Source organism: Trachinotus anak, unplaced genomic scaffold (assembly GCF_046630095.1).
Source record: "Trachinotus anak isolate AG129_WGS33_773 ecotype Australia unplaced genomic scaffold, CSIRO_AGI_Tana_v1 ptg000008l, whole genome shotgun sequence".
Lineage (NCBI taxonomy): Eukaryota > Metazoa > Chordata > Actinopteri > Carangiformes > Carangidae > Trachinotus > Trachinotus anak.
Window position 1 is genome coordinate 18609895 of NW_027273859.1, and position 24917 is coordinate 18634811.

The following is a 24917-nucleotide window of genomic DNA, read 5'->3' on the forward strand; positions in this document are numbered from 1 at the left end:
CCAGCATCCTGTCTACATCTGCTGAGCTTATTCTCCACACGCCCTCAGCTGTAGAACTTCATATCCAGCCGTATGTCAAACTGGGCAGTTATCCTGCTCATCCCTGCTCGCTGTCTCGGCCCCTCCACATCTAAACAAATCCACAGCAGCTGCTTTGGCACCACCACCACCATCGCTCTCTGATACACATCTCCATCTCTGCGCTGCTATTTTTAGCTGCTGGCCATTACAGAGGTGAGGGCTTGCCCACCGACAATGCTGAACCTTTCGTCCCTGAGCACTGCTGAGATGAAATAGATCCCATCACAGCCCTGCTTTTCTTTCTCTCCGTGGCTGTTTTTTTTTTTTTTTAACTCGCTGTGCTTGTATTTCACCCGCACAGAGACCTCTTTCACATATTTGGCAACCAAAGACATAGAAAAAAAGACCTGAAGATCTGAATCTCTTCTACTCACTAATACAGAGTAGATGTAGGAAGCTATAGAGCAGATGCAGCATATGCACTACATAATCTAATGTGCTCCACCAAATTTTGCATGTTTTCATGCTTGTTTTCTGTCTGCAGTTCAGTGTCTTGTGCAGTTCACCACACCTCCCCACACTTTTTAGTGCATTAGCTACAGAATGGACTGAGTGCATGTAATTCAGATGTACAAAGACATTGATGGGAATCTGTCAAAGTTTTCTCCTGAAGCAGAGCACGCAGTGTCCAAAAAAATCCTGGACAATGCCTAAACCTGCAGCAAAAACATGTGTCTCAGCACCTCCACCTCACTTTCAGCCCAAATAAATTCTATCCAAGCAGTTTGCACAAATGTTTACAGATAGTAAAAGATTTTTAAACTTAAATTCTAACAGTTAAAAGATGTGTGATGAAGCTCTGAGAACAAAAAAGGCAGCACTTAGTCAAGTGTTGCTGCTAAAGACAAGGGAGGGATAGGAAGAGGAGAAGCCTACCTAATACAATGTCTGTGTCTGTGTGTCTGTGTGTGTGTGATAAACAGGATTGCGTGATAAGCAACAAGGACCGGTCTTATACAACAGAGTCTAGCTCTCACATTTCAGTGACCTGCTACCATTACATGGTAGATGAGGCTGAACTGACCTCAGACCTTAAAGACAGCTCACAATCACACAAACTGCCTCAAATAGTTTAATTAAAACTCTGTGCAGCCTTAGATCATGTTTGCTTTCACATGAATATGGCCTTTTTTTTAAACATCTACTGAAGTTAGTTATTTCCAAAGCTTTTGTTGTTGCTAAGAGCTTTAGCAGGCAGTGAGCGCGTTCATTCAGAAACACTTCTTTCTCTCTCCCTGCAGGCAAAAGATGAACTGTGCACAATCACAGCTGGACCACTGGGTGGAGCACTGAGACTAACTCCATGAACAAACCAGGACTGGAGCCTAGTCCAATCTACATACTGGATCCAGAAAGGTCAGGAAAACAGTCAGGGAGTCCTGACCAGCCTTTTAGCTCTGATAACAATTAATAACACAGCCAGTGATTTATTCAATATTTTTGTTGTATGAATCAGGAACATTAGAACTGGTAACCAAGTGGAGGGGCAGTGGAAAAAAACAAGACTATGCGGAACAAGGGAGTTACACAGGACATTTTAAAGGAAAAAAGAAATTTATTATAGCAAATTAAAGTATTTTTGTCAGTACTGGGTACCTATGGGGTACAGTGGTGGAAACAAAACTGAAGTCTGGGGAAAATGGTATTAACATCCATGTTGTTATTGTTTAATTAAAGAGTAAAAAGGGGTGAACGGTCACACATGATCTTATTCTTACTATGTAATGTTAAGGGGGGGGGGTGCCTTTGGCAGACAGTTAAAACCGCACTCCAGAGATTCATTTATGTCATACATATGTCAATGTTCACCCACCAGCACATAACAGGTACACTGGAGCAGGAAACAAACATACCTGTCTTGAATGCACAGCTGTAAGGTTTCAATTTTCATCTGAGGAGGAAAAACTACAACATAATAAAGTCATGTAATAATCTAACATATGGCTGAAGGTGGATCCAACATGGCTAATCTAGCTATGTGTGCCGTACATCATCTGTGGCTTCTCCCCATTTTACACTTGATCTACACAGTAAACACAGGGTTGTTAACACAATTTCTTCCAAACTTCAGTTGTATTTTCCAGTACTGTACACTGTAGGCACGTAGTCTTAACAAAAATAATAAAATATCCAGTTGTTACTACCTTGTTCCCCGGAGCCATATTTTCTTCCATTGTACCTACATTTAAGTACCAGTGGGAACCAATAAGAATTGTACTGGTACCTCACTGATATAACAAAATTATATTGTAAATCCTGGGCTTTATTATGCACTGTTACCTCAGTTCTTCCAGTTGTTTTCCACAATAACTATGTGCATGTATATGAATGCTTGTGAAAGGGAGAAATGATCCGTTTGGGGGCACAGAGGTGGAGGAGGTGGAGTATAATAGTACTTCAGGTCTGTGTAGAGAATATTAATGGTGAACCGAGGCTGTAGAGACATTTGATAAATGAGTGTATGCAACTGAATGATCTCAGGGTACTTGACCCTGAGGTCAACAGCCCGGCACAATGAGTCAGTTGTGCCCACAGGGACCTCAGGAGGCTGGGAGAGGTCCATCCAGTCGATTTAACGATCAATTCAAATACTGTTAGTTACGTTTGTTGTGCGTTCACCACATCATTAGTCTCACCAACAAATCACACTAATTCCCCATCATACCCCCCCCCCCACCCCTCACCTTTGTCCTGTGGCTGTGTGCTAGCGATGATCCATTTGACCAGGCAGCACTTCATCAGAGCTTTCCGAGAGAACCGCGGCTTCTGCCACTTCCCAGAATCCTTCACTCTGCCTGGCGCAGGCTCGACGCCGTTGGCATCTCCGAGCAGGCTGCCATCGACCACCTTGCCATCCACCTTTGAGGGAGGGGAGGATAGGGTACGAGGAGGGAGGAGGGAGGGGGAGAGAGAGGAGTGTTCAGGTCGATGTGGAAATTAAACAAACTGTCTGAAACCTTTAAATTAAGCAGGAGATTATGTGGGTGCCGGAAAGATATGATTATCCTCTGATCTGGAGGTGTTACACTTTAGAGAGGTTCAAAAGAAGTTCAGTTCTCAGTATTTTATGAGAGTCTTGTTATCTGAGGTTTTGAGTCCAGTTTGTGCCGAGCTACACTGTCTGCTATGGCTCCTCTTTTTAAAAGGAAACTTGTACTTTAGTGCAGCAATCAGTCAGAACCTCTTGTTGTATGACCAGGCAGCACACAGCAGACACACTTCACTGTTTAATCACTGGTCTCCACCCCCTCCCAGCTCCCTGCACAGACCTTCACAAGGACACTCCCAGGACACCTCATTTACTACTGCCTTCATGTTTGTCCTTTTCTCTTCCAAACCATAACTGAGTGCTGAACATAGAGATAACCCATGAAAAATTAAATACATACCTTTTACCATCACGATCATATGTTCTTTGGTTAAAAGAGCACTGTGCAGGTTTAACATTGCACTCCAGACTCATGATGGACATTTTAAAGGAGAAAAGTAGAAAATCGATGCAGCAGAACCACAGACATCCGTCTTTTTGGCACCTACATTACCCACAATGCAACATGACAGGTGGCGGTTCAGTCAGAGCCTTGGTAGAGTGTGTAGCCTCGAGCCACTAACTGCACACCCCCACATTGTTTTTATTTTCAAATTTGCTGTCTTCAGCTGCAGTCGATGTTGACGCAAGATTTCTTTGGCAACTTGGCAGCAGTGGAAACATGCAGTGAACGATAACATAGTATCCCTTCATGTGATGTATACCGAGTAGGTTGGAATATAAGTTGATATGGTGGATATAAGGTGATAACGCTTGAATATCCAATACCCACTCTCTTTTAGCTCTGTTCTGGTCTCTACTAACTCCTGAGGGAACAATCTGGCTCTTTAGCTGCTAAATTGGTTCAGTACAGCTTTTCCATTGAAAACAGCTTCTGCTACGGCTGAAGACGGACAGTGATGGGGGCAGTGAGAGTGAACCAAAACAGCTGTGGGTCAGAAATCTAAAACAATGAGGTGAAAGACGCCTTAACATTCTGAATATCAGTAGCTTGTGAGGGAAACATCACATTACATGTAGCCCCTTGAGCTGTTGTTAATGCAAAACTACTGATTAGAGCAGTTTTAAGTGATGAATTGTATTCATATTAGATTCAATAATTAATTTACATTTTTTTCATTAATAAGCCTTAAATACCAACCAAATGGCATTATGGATGCTTTAACTAATGTAAGTGAGAATAAGTAATGATCATTTACTTTTCATTTTACAGCTAGAGCTGTGATTTGTAATGTTTTCTTAATGTCTATAAAAAAAAAAATCATCCTTCCATCCAATCATCATTAATTAAATATCACAGTAATAAAGTCTTGGATCTGTGTGTTTTAACTGTACACCCCACATCAAAGTTTCATAAGCCATTGATACCATCATGTAGCTGTTTCACCCTCCATATGGTCTGGAAATGTTTTAATAAGGATGGATTACAACAGTTTGGATGCACTACCTCACAGCAATCCACTGCCACTGAGAGGATGCAGGAAAAAGACTCAGAGTGCACTGGAGAGAGATGAGCTAATTTCCACTTCATCTTCAAATGCTGAAATCTGTGATGGTCAGTTAAGAGGTTTCCCAGTTAAAGACATAAACCTTGACGTCAGCTTTCTTAGAAATCAGGGTGCGGGTGAGGTTACTTCAATATTTCTGAGTTAAGCACTGTAACATCTTAAAATATCTACCCTAAGGTTCAATTTCAGACTAATTAAAAGGCTGTTTCTGTTCATTTTCATATTCAGCTCCAGTTCATCATCGTGATTCTTACTATGCCAGACCATTCCCCTCCAACTCATTCATATTCAGCGTTTATCCTCTTTCATCAGTGGAGATAGATTTGACATCGAAGTTTTTTGCTCTAATATATTTTTCACTTTCTTTCCTTCATCTCTTGGCATCATTTCAGTTTCAGTTAACATTTTTTACAGCAAACACCGATTTGATCTGATGTGATCTGATTTAGCAAGAATGTCTTTCTTTAAATTCTCAAGAAGCTCTTTTAAGCTGCTCCTGTTGGGCACATGCAAAACGCACACACACATGCACAGCAAACGCACACGCACTGGAGCGAGTGTGGGGAAGAAGATGAAAGAGGTGAACACAGAACAAACAGAGGCTCTGTTTACTCTGTGGGGAGGACGGGAAAGCAAAGGAAGACAGAGGGAAAAGAGGGGGAGAAAAGGAGGGAGATGGGAGGACGAGGAGAGCACACACACACAGAGGATTTTAAACGGCTATTTGATCCCATGGGAGTCTGACCATGCAAATCCCGTATACTTTAAGATAGTGAGAGAGAACGACAAAGGAAAAATAGAGAGAGAGAGAGAGAGAGAGAGAGAGCAAAAGGGAAAAGATGTGAGGGGAACAAGGTCTGCTCATGTTCCTGGAACAACTGAAGTCAATTAGCATAATGAATTGCGGCCTATCTGAGAAGAAGGGCAAAGGACGTCCAGAGGACGGAGGGATGGAGGATGGGAGGATGGAGGAGATGAAGATATGAAAGCACTTTGCTGGGGACTACATCTGCAAGGCTATTTCTGTGCATCTTCCACATGAACACGCGGATAAAAAGAGCAAAAATAAGAAAGGAAAAGGCGGGAAGGAAGGAAGACTACGAGGAGGGAAATGTACACAGAGAGGAGTGAACATCTGCATAGATCACACTCACACAAACACACAGGCTCGAACATGATGACAACACAGTGAAATGGAAAGAGATGAGAGAAACAATTATACCAACATCTATTTATCCACAGATCAACCGTGGTTCAGCACAGAGGAGTAATATGAAAAGAGGCCGGGGAAGAGCTCAGTGGTGACTCACTTCTCAGGAGAAGTAAATTAGAAAAAAGAATTGTTTTCAGTGTGGCTTTTTTAGTGGAAGTCACAAATTGGAAAGAGAAGGCCGCGAGACAAACAAATGCAGACAGACACGATGTAAACACAAGAAAATTCATTCGTGTTACATTATGGGTTTTTTTCATGGACGGCTGGACAGGCAGGCATAATCCCAATCATAAAGCACACACACACACACAATTTCAACGACTTTTTTTTAATCTTCTATTCCTTCTTAACGCTTCAGCTAGCTTTGTCCTGGGGCAGCACTTCCCTCATGTAATGTGTGCCTCTGAACCACACATACACACACAAACATCAGGCAGAGCATATACCCATAACGCTCCAAGCAAACACAGAGCAGCGACGCGGAGCACATCGCTATGCTCTGATATAAATTATTAAAGATCAGTCGCCGTGTTGTTGGTTCAATGAATGTTGGTTTACATGAAGTGTAAACTGTGGCCTCATTACATGAGGTCCTCTTACTGTTAGTCCAGTGTACCCAACACTGAGAGAATCTGGACCAAATAACATATAGTCAGAGGGAAAATTAAGCTCACACAAATTATTGACTATTATTAGAAACTAAAAGGACATATTTACTGGGATTTACACAAACCTTTATATACATTGTTGGATATATGATAACTTATGTAAAACTTTTGATGCAAATTATGAAAGCTAAAACTTCAGCTTTTGTTGTGGGGCCACATGTTTTTGTTTGAAGGTCATATATGGCCCGCAGGCCACTATTTGCCTCCCACTGGTGCAAACCCCTTTTTAATGTTCTTACTTTTTTATGTCTTTTAAATCTTGCACAACTTGCTTTTGCATAGCTGTTTTTGGTCATTATGGTCATGCCAACAAAGCAAACTTGAGACAAAAGAAATCTTGACAGAATTAGAGCAGCTGAAGCATCATGGATGTAATTTTAGTGACAATGTGGGATGGAAAAGATGGAAACATTGATGGGAAGGGTAGAGAGAGACACAGAGAGAGAGACATGTATTTGTGTAATGTCCTATTAGGGGAGGGGAGTGTCCATTAATAAGTTATATGTGATTAACATTCTACCAGGCCATGGTGGAGATACAGCAGGTCTCTCTCTCTCATGTTCTGCTATAAGGTCCCACATCACATGTTCCTCACACTTTCCCTCAGTATGACTCAAACTCAGGTCGCTGAGGTTCCTCTGTTCTGCCTGACTGCTTCTTCAAGGTCAAAATGTACTTCAACTTGCCACTTCATGGAAAATCCTCAGGTCACACACCTAATCCTTCTTTCTCAAGACCTATTCTCATCTATTTATCCATTTTCAAGATGCCTGTCATTAATCTGTGTTAAACTACTCCATAACATTCTTTGAGCAGATTATTCATTGTTGAAATGTTGTTTATATTAGACTTATTTATTGTACGACTGCTTGCGTTTAGACATCATTTGACATTCAAAAAGACATTTTTTAATTAAACAAGGGGTGTAATTATGCATACACGTATATTTTTACCTAATTTTTGCAGACCTGACCTGTAAAATGGCACATTTGCTTTTTTTCTTACCTTTCTTACCATGTGTACATTTCTGCATTTAGAAATCCTACTTGACTTTTACATTCTATGTTTGTGAGGACATCTTAAGTACAGAAATACAAAAATAACCCCACATACTTGTGTAAGACCACACAGATGCACCCACCACAAAGGAAGAGAGACATAAAAGCAGACACAGTGCACAGACTATAAATATACCAAGACCCAAATGCACACACAGGAGCACACACACAAATTCACCTCCCCTTTAATATATTACACATACGACAAACGACAACATACCCATGCTGCAGCTCAGTGATACTGCTGAGGTTCAAACAACCCTCAAAACTGGCAACCTAACAAACCTGCGTTAAATTAAATGAAGGACTGATGGTTCACTAAACCCCTCCCCCGAACTGCAACTGTCCAATCACAGCTTGGTGACTTTAACTGGACAGTGCAGGTGGGTCATACTTCAGATTTCTCCACACATGGTTTAAGCCAAATCAATCTTTCCTATACTTCACAGAGCCTCACCCCCATATAGTGTGATGACATCACGATGGGGTCTTCTCACAGGCGACTCACATCCCTCACTTTTCCTCTCTTGTTTTTCACATGGCAATAAAAGTTTATTTGTTGACTCAGAATGAAGTCTCTCCTGAATGAACTATCCTACAGTAATCAAGCATTACATCCCACTAATAACCAAATACATATTCAAATTATTTTTAAAATTTTTTCTCTCTCATACTTCACAGTTGAACAATCTGACCTAACTTTACAAGGAATACAAGAACAAGTTTATTCATTTCCATATCATCAACTGGTGAGGATGAAAATGATTTGCCTCGGCCATGATAGCTTTAGCTTTTATAATGATATTATGCATGTAGTCATAAAGTGCATATTCAAGTCCACTTACAGGATTTTTAAAAGACTCAACGACTTATTTTGCTATACCTGTTAAAATCTAGTAGTTACAGTTATAAACTGCTTTTGTCTTCTTCTGTTTGAAATCAAGAACTTGTCGTTCTAACACTGACGAAAAGGTCACTTACAGCATCTAGACTTCAGTTCTACTGGACTGACTGCATTAGCTATTAGCTGACAGCTTACATGAAAAAAATTTTAAAAGGTCATTAAACTAAAAAGTTGTTTCTTTTCTCTTTCTCTTTTCATCCCACAAACTAAAACACAAACTTTCTTTGCTCGTTTTCAATTTCAGTATCTATTTATTGTTCAACACTCCTTCATAAAACTCTCAGGAGATCTAATTGAGCCATCAGGCTACATTTCAAAGACCTAACCTGATTTCACTTGAAAAGAAAATGAGAGTACTCACGCATTCACGAACACACATATGCATACAATGGAGGACGCGAACAACAACAGTCAATTCATTAGCTGTTAATATTGTTTCTCTTCACCATGGATGCTGCCGCAAATCTGTCCTCTATCCCTCCATCGCCTCAGCTCTTCATTCCCTCCAATTTATTTCACAGTCAATCACTCCTCCATCTCTTTCTCCGCTCCACACACCCAACCACCAACACACACACACAACCTCACCCCCCCCCCTCACCTCACCATAATGCTACCTGTCACCAGACTCCTCTCCAGGTGAAGCAGAAAAACCAACTGGGATCTAAACATAAAGGGGAGGGAGACAGTTTGTGTGTGTGTGTGTGTGTGTGTGTGTGTGTGTGTGTGTGTATGTGTGTGTGTGTGTATGTGTGTGTAAGCCCATGTGCATATGCAGAGAAAAGAGACGAGCACGCAAGAGGAGGAGCCCAATGACAAGGACTGACAGCACAAAGGCAGATAAAGTAAATACTCGATAAAACCCTCGCACATAAATTCGACCACCAGGGATTTCCTGCAGAGGAGCCCTGCTGTGTGCAAGATCAAGATGGTCTCAAATCTCTGCCATGCAGGTGTGAAGCTGCATGAGAACGACGAACTGATTCACCTCTGATGTTGCTGGGATTCTGTGTAGACACAATGGAATGAAGTGATGCCTAGAGTTATAAAATGATCATCAGCACAAAATAAAATAGCTTCTGCTCTTCTTTTAAAGATCACTGATTTAATGGGAAATTCACTGGTGACAAAGAGTATGACTCTGCTGGTTAGAAAATGTCCTCTGTGTTAAACCTGTAGTAACTGATTTTCCATTACCTTTAAACTGATATGGTAAAATTGTTTGTAAGCAGTTGTTTATGTACACATCCAGCAGTTATGGAGCAATACTATCGTTCATATGGAGTTATCACTCTCTTTTAGCTCTGTTTTTGGTCCCTACCGACTCCTGGGGGAAGTACCTGGCTCTTCAGCTGCAAATCTTTCCACCAGCTGGTTTCTACCTGTGCCTGTCTGCTGTTTGGTGCTGAGCAGGTAGCGTACAGCTGAAAACAGCTGCCTGCTCAGAACAGTGAGAGTGAACCAGAACCATACATGTATCGATCAGAGAGCGAAAACAATGAGCCAAAACTCACCAAAAAGCTTGACCCCTACTACGGACTGAACGTCAGGATATATCTGTCTCTGCACTTTCAGTTTTGTCAGTTTCAGTCTGTATGAGAGAGGGATACTAAACTCTAAAGTATACACACACAACCCTGTCTCCCTGAAGTTATGCTTATGTACCACTAATTTGCAACAGCAGATATATATTGGAAAAACATACTTTTAAGTTAATTATGTTTTTTAATCAACATAATTAGGAAATGTTTTTAATTAAGTTGCACAGTTCATATCTGAAAAACACTCTGCACTTTGGGGAAAATTGTTGCCTTGGTTAAATAGCATAAGAAGTCATCACTGACAAAACACAAGACAGGATGTGTTTACATTTTAAATATTTTACTGTCTTTAACGTCAGTATTTTACAACCGAACTCGGGACTCAGGATGTGAACTGGTATCTGGTGTAAAGATCCAGCCCTCTGTTCACTCACAACCTTCCTCTACCACTTCCTATGACTTGACTGACCATCGTAGTTCTGGGAGACAGACTTGACTTTCATGTCTTTGGTTGATTTGAAACACACTGCTAACTCTATTTTCATTTTGTTGTCCACCCACCTCTATAAGACTGTAGGTTTACTCTCTATAGCATTTACCATTTGTTCAAAGGCCTAATGCTACATTTAGCTGACAGGGACCTCTGTGAGCTGTGTCTCTGTGTGGAACAAAAGCAGAGGCGGTGAAATGTTTTATAGCCACATAACCTCGTAGGTAGGAGATCTATGCAGGTGGACGGTTAAAAAAAAGTGCGACTCGGACATGAGAGATCTCCATTATTTTCCCATTTTCAATTAATAGTTAATGTTGGTTTATTTAAACTGCCAACTAATTAGCTTTTGTGTCCATATGGAATTATTATATAAGGCACTCAGATCAGAATAAGCTCATATTTATTGTTCTGGAGGGCAATGACTATGCATTTTATCATTTAGTTTGAAAGACTCACTGACTGTCCTCTCTTTTGTTTTTTTCCCCCCTCATTTAAATTGTTTATTGTTTCCTTTTAGTTTTCTCTTTTTGTTATAGGAGGGGATGCTGTATAGTCTTGTCATATAAAAACACAACTCCTTTACCCTGTAATATAATTTGTCCAGATAAATAAAATCCAAATCAACAAGGGAAGCCAACAACTCCCCCAACAAAACACCCATACAGGTTGTTTGTCCCTACCCTGTGATAAGACCCATAAGAGTGTTTCCTACCAGTGGTAGGAGATAGATAAACTGTTAAAAATGACTGTTTAAAAATAAATATCTAACCTGTTATGATAAGACTGTGGTAAAGATCTGGTAATGGTTTCGGTTACAATAGGTCCCTCCTTAAGGTTAGAGGACCTTCGTCATCATGGTTACAATAATAGGCAAGTGGTTTAGTTTATAGAAAGAGCGTGGTTAAAAGAAACATGTTGAAATGTTGAAAAGGGAAACTCCCAATGTGGCCTTTATCACTCTATGACATTGCCAGCTGACTTCCTCCTTTGCTTCTGTCATAATTAGTGATAATTAGCCACTAGAGAGCTTTGGCACTTGAATGACAACATATCATTCTGGGACATTTTCTGAAAAGACTGGTGCTGTCTCACGCGACCACTACACGCGACTTAGTAATGTAAACACAACTGTGGGTTGTAATAAGCTGCTTGCACAAACAACCTATGGGGTCCTTGTTTATGGAAGATCACTCTCAGACAAAACACATAGTGCAGCTGAGGCAAAAAATAAAAAAACAAAACAAAACACATTTTTATGTAAAACAAAAACAAGTCGACTTGCTCGACAACAGAAAAACAGCTTCACAGATGCTGGACTCTTCGGTTTTTAGTTTGTTGCCTTAAATAACCAACAGACCCGTAACCTTAACTGAAAGTTGATAGATAATATCTACATTATCTACAGTACATGTTCTCCGAGACGAGGTCGTGCTCAGTGCAGCTCTTTACATGAAGCCTGCCGCATTCTGAAGAAAATATGTGAGGGGGCTGATGGTCGAGAGCTGATACTATTTGTGTCCTGACTGCTTGAGCCTCTCAGTATGGCTGTCAGTGCAAATCAGTGTGTCTGTGGGAGGATGGCACCTCCATATGGACTGCACGCTGAGTGTGCACGTGTGTGCCTGTGTGTGTGCGTGTGTGTGTGTGTGAAAGAGTATTGTATTGATGTGTGAGCCTTCATGTGGAGAGAGAATTAATACTCTGGGGAGGCTCCAAGCAACAGAAGAGCCATGTTTCAATTATCAGCTCTTCTCCTCTCTCTGACACACACACACACACACACACACACACACATCCATGCCAAACACATCAGTTACTCCCCAATAAGTATATTGACAGATAATAAAGATACCATGTATGAACATCACAACATTAACTGATCAGTGATTGATATTTTAGAGCAACATCTCTTCACCTCACTGCATTTTCACCCTTGTGAGTCGATAATACTCTGCTTAGCTCAGTAAAATCATGTTGGCTCTGAGTGTGTGTCTGTGTGTCTGTGTATATGTGTTTCTTTATGCTCACCAACCCACAGTATGCTGAAGAAAAAGAAATTCTCCATTTGGACTGATTTAACATATCAGAGCTTATTTCTGATGATAAATATGCTGCATTTGTAAAGCCCAGATCCTGATGAAATTAAACTACTGTAAGATAAAATGAAGATTTCAGCAAGAATGACAATTTTATGCTCAAGCTACCGTCTTCAAATGCCCTGTTTTTCTGCAGTGCTGTGAAGAGTAGCTCCCCTCTGAGTTTGGTGTCTTGATGTTGGATCAGGAGTGAGCGGTGCCCATTCCTGTTCCCACTTTAAAGGATACAATTACCAGACCTGTTAAATTATTTAATGAGTCTAAATCTACCAATCACTCCACCTATTGAACAGGTGGGTCCCTCAGACACTGTATCAGGTGCAGCACAATACACTGTGTGTGTGTGTGTGTGTGTGTGTGTGTGTGTGTGTGTGTGTGTGTGTGTGTTGTTGCCGTCAGCCTGTCTGGTTTAGCGTCACTGATCTGTGCAGGTTGACTGTGTGTGACTGCTTTGATTGACACGCTGCTCTGTGGAAACTGCAGCATCAGGCTGAGTGTCTTAAAGGAAAAGGCCACTCTACAATTCTTGTTATGAGGACCTTACTGTCCACACTGCAGATAAAGTGTCTTTATCTTTGGTACAGTTCTGAGGGGATTTAAATCAAATCCTTCAGAATAAGAGGAGAGCAACTATGGGCTGGTTTTGCCATCACAAGAAACAATATTTCAATTACAGATGTGTTCAGCAGTTCATAAATAAATAACATCTACACATCATTCCTTATTATCCATAGTAGAACCAATAACTGAAAACATGACAGAATGGTAGTGAAGTCCATAGATCAAACTGATCAAATTACACTGTCCTCCACAAAAAATGACTAGGAGAGCAACTAATAATTATTTTTTTCATCGATTCAATGCCAGTTATTTTTTTGGATTAATTAATAGCCATTATAATTTCCTACAGCTCAAGGAGACATACTCTATTTGACCAGCGATCTATCACTGACGATATTCAGTTTCTTGTCATATTTACATTGACACTTTCTAATTTGGCCAAGCAACTTACAAGTGAGAAACTACACTCAAGCTTCAGTACAGCAGGAGACCTTGGAGTAAGCACAAAGTGCTAAATGTTCATTACGACAAAGTGCAAGAAGGTACGACGTGCACAGAAAGTGCAAGTTAGGCATGTCAGGTTGTTAGAGGTGTTAGGACAGGAGGAGATGAGTCTCTAGGAGATTCTTGAGGATACACAGTGGCCGAGAAGGAGCCTGTATGACTGAGTTCAGGTAGGTGCGTGCAGACCCAGGCGTCACTTTATAGGCAAGTAATAGAGACTGGAATTTGATTCCGACACCCAGAGGCGGCCAGTGGAGGTCAGTGAGCAGCTGAGTGGCACGTGCTCTTTTAGGTAGATTGCAAACCAGATGTGCCACCGTGTTCTGAGCCAGGTAAGGCCTGAGGTAAAGCAGGGAGACAGACACAACATGGTCGGAGAAGGATAGCTGGTCACCAAACGTGACAAACAGGTTTTTCGTGGCCATTTGTTTCCAACCAACAGTCACCGTTGGTTTGTTTTAGCTGTAACTACTAATGTTCCCTAACCTTAACCAAGTCAGTATTATTGTAACCATGATGGTAAAGATTCCCCAATATTAACAAAACAGCTATTTTCACTCATGACATTTACTCAAACCTAACCGAGTTGATTTGGTGCCTAAACCAAACCAAACCTTAATGATAGCATTGACATAAAACAGATTTATTTTCCAACACTCACTTGTAACAGCATATGAAAGGTGTTAGATCAGAAATCACAGATTCTTTGTGTTGTTGTCGAGGGCACAGACAAACAATGTATTTTGTTGTTTAATTTAGGGGACTTGTTGAATCATACAGAGAAAAATCAATCACAGAAAGGATTCTGTTTTCACATACTTGGTATGTTCAGTAAAGCAGAATGCAGCCACGTGACATGTTAAGATCTGAGATCTGCTTTAATTTTTTTTTTGTTTTGTTTTTTTGACAGGCACAACACAGAATATATTTATTGTGCCAGACATACAGTTGCTAAAAGCTCATTTTCATCTGTAGTCCCTGAGCGGCAGCCACCAGTGATGTGCAGAAATAAAACAGCTGGTTGTGGTGAATTGAAACCTTCCACTATGACAAACAGAGATGATAGAATATGAAAATCAAAAGAAAAAAGTATTAACTCTGGAACAAACAATAGAAAACAATACTAGTTCCCAGCTAGGGAGCATAGCATCAGTATTCTCAACACTGTTAAAACAGATACTGTATCCATCCAGACACAGTACTAATGCTGGCTACATAATCAGTGTCTCTTAGCCCTGTGAGTGCAGATCAGAGGGTCCTTCAGCCATGTTTTCAAACTACATTTAAAATGATTAAAGGTACTCCTCTTTCTGATACTCAGTAATAAAGAATTCCACATCCATACTCATATATAATGGCTTCGCTTCACCCTGTGACACAGAGCGACGGCTGAACAACAATGTACTTATATAACCGGATCTTCATCCAACTTTATTTAACTTTATTTTATTTTACTTATAAAGGAGAAGGCCACTGAGTCTTTCTTCAACTTCTTTAATGCCGGTTGCATCAGCATCAGAAACTTGTATGAGAAACCACAAGCAGCCCATGTTGACCAATCACAGTTCACTGCACTCCACATGTGGTTCCTCTGTAGCTGCTGTGGCCCTGAGGTGAAGTTACATTTTTGAGGAGGTGCACACTGCGGTGACGTATAACTATAAATAAAGCTTTAGACTGTCTCTAGATAGGCGACTTTCTAAGTTCGCCTCATGCTTTCATTTTTAAAAAGGCTTGATTTGTTGACAATAAGACGCAGTAATAGCAGGTAATAAGAGGTAGAAGTGGATGAAAGCGGATGGAGGAAATGGGATCACTAAATCAAGTAAATTCAAGACTGCAACACAAACAAATCATTCTCGGAATGCACCGAATATTTTTCACACTGATGAAAGATCTGACATATAATGATATTTTACAGCCTAGAAGAATATGTCAGGACCCTTTCTGACAGACAGTCTGATCTCACTGAAAATGACTCAGAATGAATGAACAACTACAAACCCCTACTGCTCATACAGTCATTCTTTGGCAAAAAATAAACTGAAGTGAGTCACACACTAAAATATCAGGCTCACAGTTGCCTCACAGCGTGATTTAATTCAAACACCTGCATGTCAATAGCCAGAAAGATGGGGGGGGGGGGGGGCTAAATGCTGAAGGAGAGGTGCTGCAGCAGTCGGACTGTGGCAGATGTCAAACTGGTGGTAATAATGGCAGCTGCTGCTCATGATTTCAAACATGTTTTCCATCCAAGTGTCGCCAGTGTGAAATTACACTTACATTCAACATTCATACAAGTGGAACAGGAAAAATGGCCCTCTTTAAAAAAAAAAAAAAAAGATGGTTAATTAGGAAAAATGCCAAACATTGCCCAGTGAGAATTGTGTGAGAATGAAAGAATGTGCTGCTTTGCTTTGTCTTTTGTGATATTAAATTTAATAGTGTTGCATTTCAAAAATAAAGACATCACCTTGGACTTTATCACCATTTGATATTTCAAACAATCGATCAATTAATTGAGAAAGTAAACAGTAGATTAGAGGTGCAAAGAGTAAGTGATTTTTTGATTGATTGGTTCCATCTTCTTAAATGCTAATATTTCCTGGTTTTCTTACTCATCAGTACAGACAAAGTAAATGTTTCTGGGACAAAACAAGACACTGTAAAAACGTCACCACAAGCTCTGGGCACTAGCGGTGGCTATTTTTCACAATTTGCTGTCAATTTTTACACTCATTCATTGATCAATCGAAAAACCAGTCTCAACATTAACTGATAATGAAAATAAACAGTTTCTTGCAACCCTAACAAATATCAATCCAACCACGCAAACGCGATAAATCAGAAACTAGAAATAACAAGTGCACGTGCATCTGAAAAAAAAAATGCATCCAGGCTTAAGCCCACAGACCTCAGCTCCCCATCTCATTATGATTGTGTGATTGATCGATTGAATGCTGCCACTCCTTGAGTGATTGATGATGAGTCTCATCACTCAGAGAAGCTCTGCCTCATCCTCCTCCTGCTTGTAGTCCAACCTCCATCCACAAGCTCATCACTGAAACCTGTGTGTGCTCATGCAGGTGTGAGATGTTTGTGTGCATCCAGAGGTGAGTGTGTAGGAAGAGACCATTTGTTCTTGTCTAGCAGGACCATAAATATCAATGTTTCTCCTGTCAGTGATCTTGTGTTTGCACAAACGCACAAGTAAACTCTGAGTTTAAATCGAGAACAGCAGAATGCAGCTTCCTCTCTCCTTGTGGACTGTTTGCAACCAGGCATGGAGGAGCTGCCATGATTCCTAAGAGGACTTCATTTGCATCAGCAGTAACAGGTTTTCCTTGTTTTGCAGCACCATGAAAAGCATTCATAGAGAGGGAAACTCAGCCAGAAATATCATTCTGGGAGTATTAATGAGCATTGCCTTGCAAGGTGTTGGAAGCCACTTTGGGGAGGCTGGGCTTTCACTAAATAGTCTATTACCTCGGATTTAGACTCAGAGGGTGCTTGTTGCTGAGGGCTGATCTGGTAAATTGATTCATCAACAAGAAACAAAACAAGCACAGGCAGAATTACAAACTCAATCTCCCTCCTCTTCCTAGATTTGAGGATTTGAGGCAGACCGTGCGGATTTTGAACTAGACCGTAAGTCACGCGTAAACCGCTTGGAGCCACACGAGGTGGTCCCTCCATCACACACACACACACACACACACACACACACACATACTAGAAATCACATCGATAAACCGCACACGCTAAAAACTGTCGGAGTCAGAGGGAGGGAAAGTCGTGGTGGAAGACGTGATGCCAAGTGACACTTGCTGGAAGCCGTCTGCAGGATTTCTGCTGCGCGCTGAAAGCGACGCGTCTCCTCCACAGGCAGCTGCCAGCAGGGCGGCAATTACATAACTTCACTCCGAAACTCAGCCTCGAAAAGTGGGACTAAATGAGCCGCTGAGGGTCGTGGAGGAATTTCAAAATGAACATAAATGTGATTAATTTAGCCAACAAGTAGCCTGGCGAGCAAACCCAGGCTGGCAGTTCAACTTAAACGCGTGGTTTTGGGGTTTTTTTGGGGTTTTTTTTTTTTTTGCCTTTGCCTTTGCCACCTGCAGAAAAAAAAAAAAAACATCATTTCAACCTGTCGTGTTGTCGCACGACGGACGGGAGGAAAGGATTTGATCCGTGTCTCACCTGCATGTTTTCCTGTGTTGTAGCGGCGACACCGATGGCTGCTCTCTGCCGAGTGCGTCCTCTCTGTGCGGACCCTCAACCTCCGACTGCCAGATGCGAAGGAATGTGCGCGCATGAGCACACGCACACACACACACACACACACACACACACACACGGAGGGGTGGGAGGGTGTGAGGGGAGTAGCTAGAGAGAAAAACAAGTGGACCTTCATCCTTTCCAGCCTAATGATGTGAGTCAACAGGCTGGACAGGATTTCATTCTGCTCCTGTATCAGCCTCAAACATCACCTGCACTAGGTGACCACCTGGAAACTGCACATCTGGGACCGCTTTCCTGTAAGGCACCATTTACAGAGCAATGACTGCTTAATAAATCATTTACTAATGCTTTACAGATCAGTAATAATACATTAATAAGGAAAGCTTTTAGGTTGCCAGGCTGTGGAAAATTCCCCTCCATGACACTCATGTCTTTTCAGCGAGCTGTTAAATTCATTAGAGAAAAGTGGCTTGTTTCAACACTCAACCCCTGGAAAGGGCTGGTTGTGAAAACTCTCTGGTCGGTGTTTATCCTTCTCCATCACATTAATAATAGTTTTAGTGATTTTTTTAAAGCAAAAATATCAAATATTGTCCAGCTTCTTAAATGTGTTGCTGAGATGTATCTGCCCAGTTATTGATAACTTACTTTGTTACCAACTCTGATTCCTTTATTAACAAGTTATTAACATTTACAGCTGCAGACTTCGGTAATTTTTGTAAGAAGTCTATATCAACCACTTATTATCATTTATGATTGCAGATCACTCACTAACTTTTGTTGCTGGTTTAACAGACAGTTAGAGGACTGACGGTCTAGAGAACAACCTGGCAACCAAGAACTATTGCTATAACTGGTCCATAAAACATTACTAAACAATTTGTTATCATTATTCATTAATAAACATTAGTAATAACCTAAAGTCTTTATAAAGGGTTTTTCAATTCAGAGCGACAGCGTTTTTTAAGACTTCATTGACATTTACTGCAGCACTCACAGGCAGCATTTCAAAAAAAGAGACAATTTCTTCACTTTTCAACCTTTTTCCATTCATCTTTCCTCTCCTCCATGATGACTACAGCCAATTTAAGCATGTCAAGTGAGGGGGGGGGGGGGGGGGGGGGGGGGGGTCCTTTGTGTGTGTATTGCATTAGATTGTAGTATGTGATTGTCATGAGAGTGATTGGTACAGAAATGCAATTAAAGCCCTGCTGGAGAATCCGTGTGTGCTTGGAGAGGAACTGAATCAATTTAAGCGACCTTGGCTCTCTGTGAAGCCGCCCAGAGGAGAGAGAGAGAGAGAGAGAGAGAGAGAGAGAGAGACTGTAGCAAGATGCTAAACAGCAATCAAGACAGGTCAAGCATCCTCACACATCTCGTTGATTGCATAATGAACAGCCAAGAAAATGTAAATAGCCTACAGGATGAATGAGGAAAGGCCATCTGTCTAATAAGACTGCTTCCTAACAGCCACCAAAGCTGAAGACACGTTTCCACACGAGTCTGACACCACACAGAGGTCATTTTGAGCAAACACTCATTCACAAAGGCTTTAGCGTGAACAGCCTTCAGTATAAGAAAGAATTGAGGCTGGATGTTGTTGTGGTAAACAGAGAAGTGGGAAATCCTCGCCTGAGGCTGCTGACACTGTATGAACAGAAATCAGTGGCTGCAGCTGAATTTACACAGATTTACACTTTCTCCTCTTTAATTCAGCTCTGCTTTGCTTAGTGAGCTACAGTTTTGCATCTTGCCTACTGAAGTTTTTTCAAACTGATAGTTTAGAGAGCAAAAAAGAAGAATACCAAATATATAACAATTGAACCGCAGTGGAGGAGGTATTCAAAACCTTTGCATTGGTAAAAATATGAATACTACACTGTAAAAACACTCCAGCAAAAGTCCAGCATTAAGAATAGTTAACTGCGTAAAAGTATGTAATTATGATTAAAAAATATTTAATGTATTAAAAGTAAAGTTATTCAATGCATAAAACGTCTCCTGTGACTGTTACACTATTATATTTAATTATGATCACAGATGCATGAATGTACAAACAGCATTTTACTGTTGTAGCTGGTTGAGATGGAGCTAGTTGTCATCTATTGCCACTAATGATAATGATAATTGTTATTATGCATCGCTCTGCTGATAATTTTCTTGATTAATTCATTTACTGTTTGGTTTGTAAAAATTCAGCAAATACATTTACATTACATTCACTCATATGGCTGATGCTTTCATCCAAACAACACTCAAGCTTCAGTGTAGTAGGAGACCTTGGAATAAGTACAACATCTATTCAATAAGTGCAAGCAGGTGAAGAAGTCAGGTCCTGTAGAGAGAGTGAGAATTGCTGCCACAATTACCCAGAGCCCAAAGTTTTGTCCAACAAATTGTCCAAACCTCAAAGTTATTTTTAAAAACCAAAAGAAAATTCAAGAAATTCTCATGTTTGAGAAGCTGGGACCATGAAATATTTGCCTTTTTTCAGGAAAAATAACTTAAACAGTTATTTAAATTAATTCTCAATTTCTGCCAATTGACTGCTAGTATATTCTGTTCAGCATTTAAATTTCAAAACTGTTAGACCCTGATTCTGACCACAAGCGAATAACGCTGGGCCCATTTGCAATCAAATGACCAAAGACCAGTTGATCATGGACCATGGATGGGAATAAGCCCAGGGCCACAGAAGACAGGAGGTCCCTCGGCCTAAGCCTCTGTGAGAAGCGACTTAACATTTCTTGTGTGAAAGACATAGCTCAAGACAACCACATAGGCACAAAACGACCAAAAAAGAGATGTAAAACAACCACAAACATATAAACAGACACGAGACAACATCCCAGTCTGTCTCTTTCAGTCTGGGGACTCATATAGGGAGGGTCGAGGGGGGCTGTCTGTGCTCAGGGGCCCATTTTCTCATAATCTTGTCCATGCAGTAGGGTTTAGGGACCTGGGCCAATTATAAGTAATGCAGCTTTCTGTGAACCAATACAGCCCCACTTTCCATCAAATCCATTATCAGAGTCTTGAAGGACTGATAAGGACCTTTTCATTGACAAAGAGTCCCAAACTCCGCCACTTTGATACAGTTTGATTTGATAGCTTTAATCTTAATAGTGTTATCCACTTGACTGACAAGCAAGTAAGTATAATAATTAGTTAAGATTAGTTTAGTTTAGATTGGCTGAAGGTAACTAAGTAAGTTTACACAAGTATTGTACTTAAGTAGGTTTTTGTGCTATCCATGAACATCATAGTAACGTGGTATTCATGTTTGGATGGTACAATACCTTTAATAATACCATTGATTACAGGTTGGTCAGATGGTCAGACAAAACATTAATGCTTGAGTTAAATGAGCATCACCACCAACAGAAACAAGCAGAGCCCTGAGAACAGGTCATGTCAAAGACAGAAAGAACTTTGCATTTACGTGAAAATGATTCAGCTGATTATAAATATTTCAAAGAATATTTAATATAGTACAAACAGGGTCAGGTGGGAAGATGAGAAGGTCAGGCGAAAGTTAACTTTTGTTCTTTATGTCCTTATCTCAAAAGAGACTTTTACCAAGTGGAGTTTTTATAATCTCAAATCTGTCAGCATCCTCGTCCTTGTCTCTCTCGTTATCTCCGTCTCCATCACCACCTCTCCACTGGCATCTTGTTTTCCAATTTATCTCTGCTCTCTGCTTGCTTTGTGTCTCACACACACACACACACACACGCCTTCTATTCTTAATGCTTTAGCTAGCTTTGTTCTGAGGCAGTGCTACATTAACACACTATCATGATACGTTCCCCAGCTCTTTACCCTAACCATCACAAATACATACGCCTGACCCTAACACTTACCATAACCTAAACCTAATTCTAATCCCAACTGTAAAACCAGGTCTTGAAGTTGTGGGGAACGGCCAAAATGTCCTCACAATGAAACACAGAAAGACATGTACACAACCACAGACACACACACATATATGTTCAGATGACATGTGAATAATTAATTGCATGTTCTCTCAATGGGTGAGCATCATTTAGAGGCCAATGAAAGAGGACAGCAGATTAATGTGTGACTGATGGAGAGAATGAACACACACACACACACACACACACATGCACACACACACACACACACACACACACACACACACACACACACACACGCACACACACACACACACACACACACACACACACGCACACACACACACACGCACACACACAGCCCTATTCTGTTTCTTTTTCCTTTGTTTTACTCATCCCAGGTTCAATATATTTCTTTAAACCATTCAAACACACCCACCCACACACACACACACACACACGCACAGGTTCAGCATTCGATTTGTCTTCCTCACCATGTGGAAGGACAACTTCCACATGGTGAGAAGCATGGCTGAGTAGGACAAACAATCAGTGCAAGGGTCAGCTCCACCTGAACTCCTCCGGCTCACACAGAGCAAACACGAAGGAAACAGCTCTGGTTGGTGATCGACAGCAGCCCCCTGATCCCCGGGGAATATCAGATGGTTGAGTCGAGCCATTTGAAGCAGCCACCGGTTCCCCCCAAGGACATCCACAGTCCCTGCTGAAGAAGAGAGATAGCATCAGGCAAACAGGAAACACACTGAGAGGAGGGACAGATATTGAGGCAAAGCTGTGTGTTCTTACAGGAGAGACACGTGATGGAATATACTCATTTTAATACCACCATTTACAATGTGACGATGAGTGTGTGTTAACATGTACACGTGTGTCTGAGAATGCCACAGTGGAGTGAAGATCTCCTATAAACATACTCAATATTTGGCATGAGCTTCAGAGGGATCAGCTTCTACTACAGTGGTTACCAAACAATGCCACCTTCAGACCCTTCTCATCAACTACGTTGGCTTTTTGATTCTTTTCTATCCAATCACAGCTCTTCATCCATTTTGACTTCACTTGTGGCTCCCTTCAGAGGTCCTAAACCCCCATTTACTACTGCTCCAGTAAATAATCAGTCATGGATCAATCATTGTAAAACTGATCTTAACTTATTTTTTCCTTACTAAAATACAGACCTTGAATTCTTTACTTCCTCATCTGTTGCCCCATCTTTTGCCCCCAAATTGTGTCCATTGTGACAGCAAAAAATACTGTTGCAGTGATAATAGATTTTTCATGGCCATGACCATGAACACAACTTTTTAAATAACAAACTTTGTCTTCTGTCCCAAACTCTACAAATAAATAAAAATCAGCCACACAAAAGGTTCCTTCCTGAACCACAACTCAGAATTTTTACAATCATTTATCCAGAAGAACTCATCAGTATTTAAGGATATTTTACTAAATAGAGCAGCCCATAAATGGTCATATAATGACAGTAAAACATGAAATGGACCTCACCTTAAGTCTGACCTACATCACACAGCAAACAGTCTTTTCTCTTCAGGGAGACCAGTAAACCTGCCTGCTTCTATAGCGGTAAGGTACCTAAACAGAATTGTAATCTCTGACTTTTGAATTTAAAAGGTATGCTCTTAATTTAGGTTTGAATCAAATCTCAGCAGACCATTTTTCTTTGTGTATCAAGAACGATATGTGCCAAATACCATAAATATTACACTCCATGTCTATTTTGAAAAATACAAAAATTAGTCAATCCTACAAAACGAGTAAAAACTGGTAAATTTTAGTGTTCATTGAGTGAACTCCTGTATGGATGCCTTTTCAATCCTGTCTCAGATATCTTTAAATCTTTTCCTCTCGCCAATTTTACCCAAAATCAAGGCGCCCTGGGTATTTCTGTAAATGTTAACTGCTTAATAGTATCATGCATTTGTTTTTTCACACTGATTTTTTTTAACTCAGATTTTTCATTTTATTTGTCACGTGTCCCTGAATTCACTAGCGGTTTCCTGCCAACACAGAAACACAAAATATACTGTGCAATACATGAAGCTGCAGATCATATAGTAATTTAATCCGCAACAAATGTGATGCTCCAGGAGGTGGGTAAGAAGCAAAAAGCAATAAAAAGCCACATTTGTTTCTTACCTACGTGTGTGACTGTTTCATTTGTCTTTTATGTGACTTTGCAGGTGTAAAAGCACAATTTTCTACTGGGATTAATAAAAGTAGTTTATCACCACCAGTCAACAATATCTATCTTTAGTATCTGTAAAAAGTGCAGTATCATGTATTACTCTGTTTGTTTCAATTTGTTTTCATTCAAATCCCCCTTTTTTTTGGTATGCAGTGAAATCCTTTCTTTGGCTACTGATTGAGCTGGAATCAAAGGCCAAATCAAAGTAATGACTGTTCTTAAAATGAACCTCAGCCAGACCAATTAGTGCAAGTGAATTCAACATTACCCAATGTTGCAGCAGGGGAATAAAAACAGTGTTATTTCACAAGCTTAAGGCCTCACCATAAAATAGATCTGAGGGGCTCACCCTGCCTTTCTAACAGTAGAAGAAAATTGTCTAAAAAAACAAAAACTCTAACTGATCTCTGTTTGAGGTTAATCTGTCTGACGTCACGTTTTCTCCCCACCTGACCGTTTCTGTCCAGATGAGGCAAAGTGAGAGGCTGCAGTTTAAACGTTCATGTCATTTTGTCTTTTCCACAATGCTTTCCCACACCAGATTAGCCACAGATTCACACACTTCCCCCCTCTGCTACTGTAAACTAATGTGCATGAATCCACGTCGGCTTAAAGCCCGTCACGGTGAAAGAAGGAAGAGGTGGAGGAGGCGGCTGATCTTCAAAGCACTGTAAAATCCTGTCTGCTGCAGACTCAGAGGGGGAGTGGAGATTCCCTGAGAAAGAGCCTCACGGCTGGGATGATACAGTCGGTAATTTGCTTTCACCTTTGGAAGAAACAGAAGAGTAACACACACACACACACAGATATACACACACGCACAGACACACACACACACACAACAGCAGCAGCTCGAGAGTAATTCACCCCTGAGAAGGATTTCATGTTTCTATGGAG

At 40.8% G+C, this 24917-nt stretch overlaps 1 protein-coding gene across 2 annotated transcripts in view; it reads right to left on the reverse strand.

Moving 5' to 3' along the window:
• kcnip3b (Kv channel interacting protein 3b, calsenilin) overlaps positions 1-17981 on the reverse strand; it is a 44234-nt gene extending 26253 nt beyond the window's left edge. The window contains exons 1-2 of one of the 2 annotated variants that reach the window (XM_071483235.1): positions 17877-17981; positions 2766-2940 (exon numbers count right to left, since the gene is read on the reverse strand). In XM_071483235.1, coding sequence (XP_071339336.1) covers positions 2766-2940; positions 17877-17882 — 181 coding nt within the window. In that variant the 5' untranslated portion in view covers positions 17883-17981. Of the gene's footprint in view, positions 1-2758; positions 2941-17876 lie in introns of both variants that reach the window. The other variant, XM_071483234.1, reaches the window with a different exon arrangement.
• Between the last annotated feature and the right edge of the window lie 6936 nt (positions 17982-24917).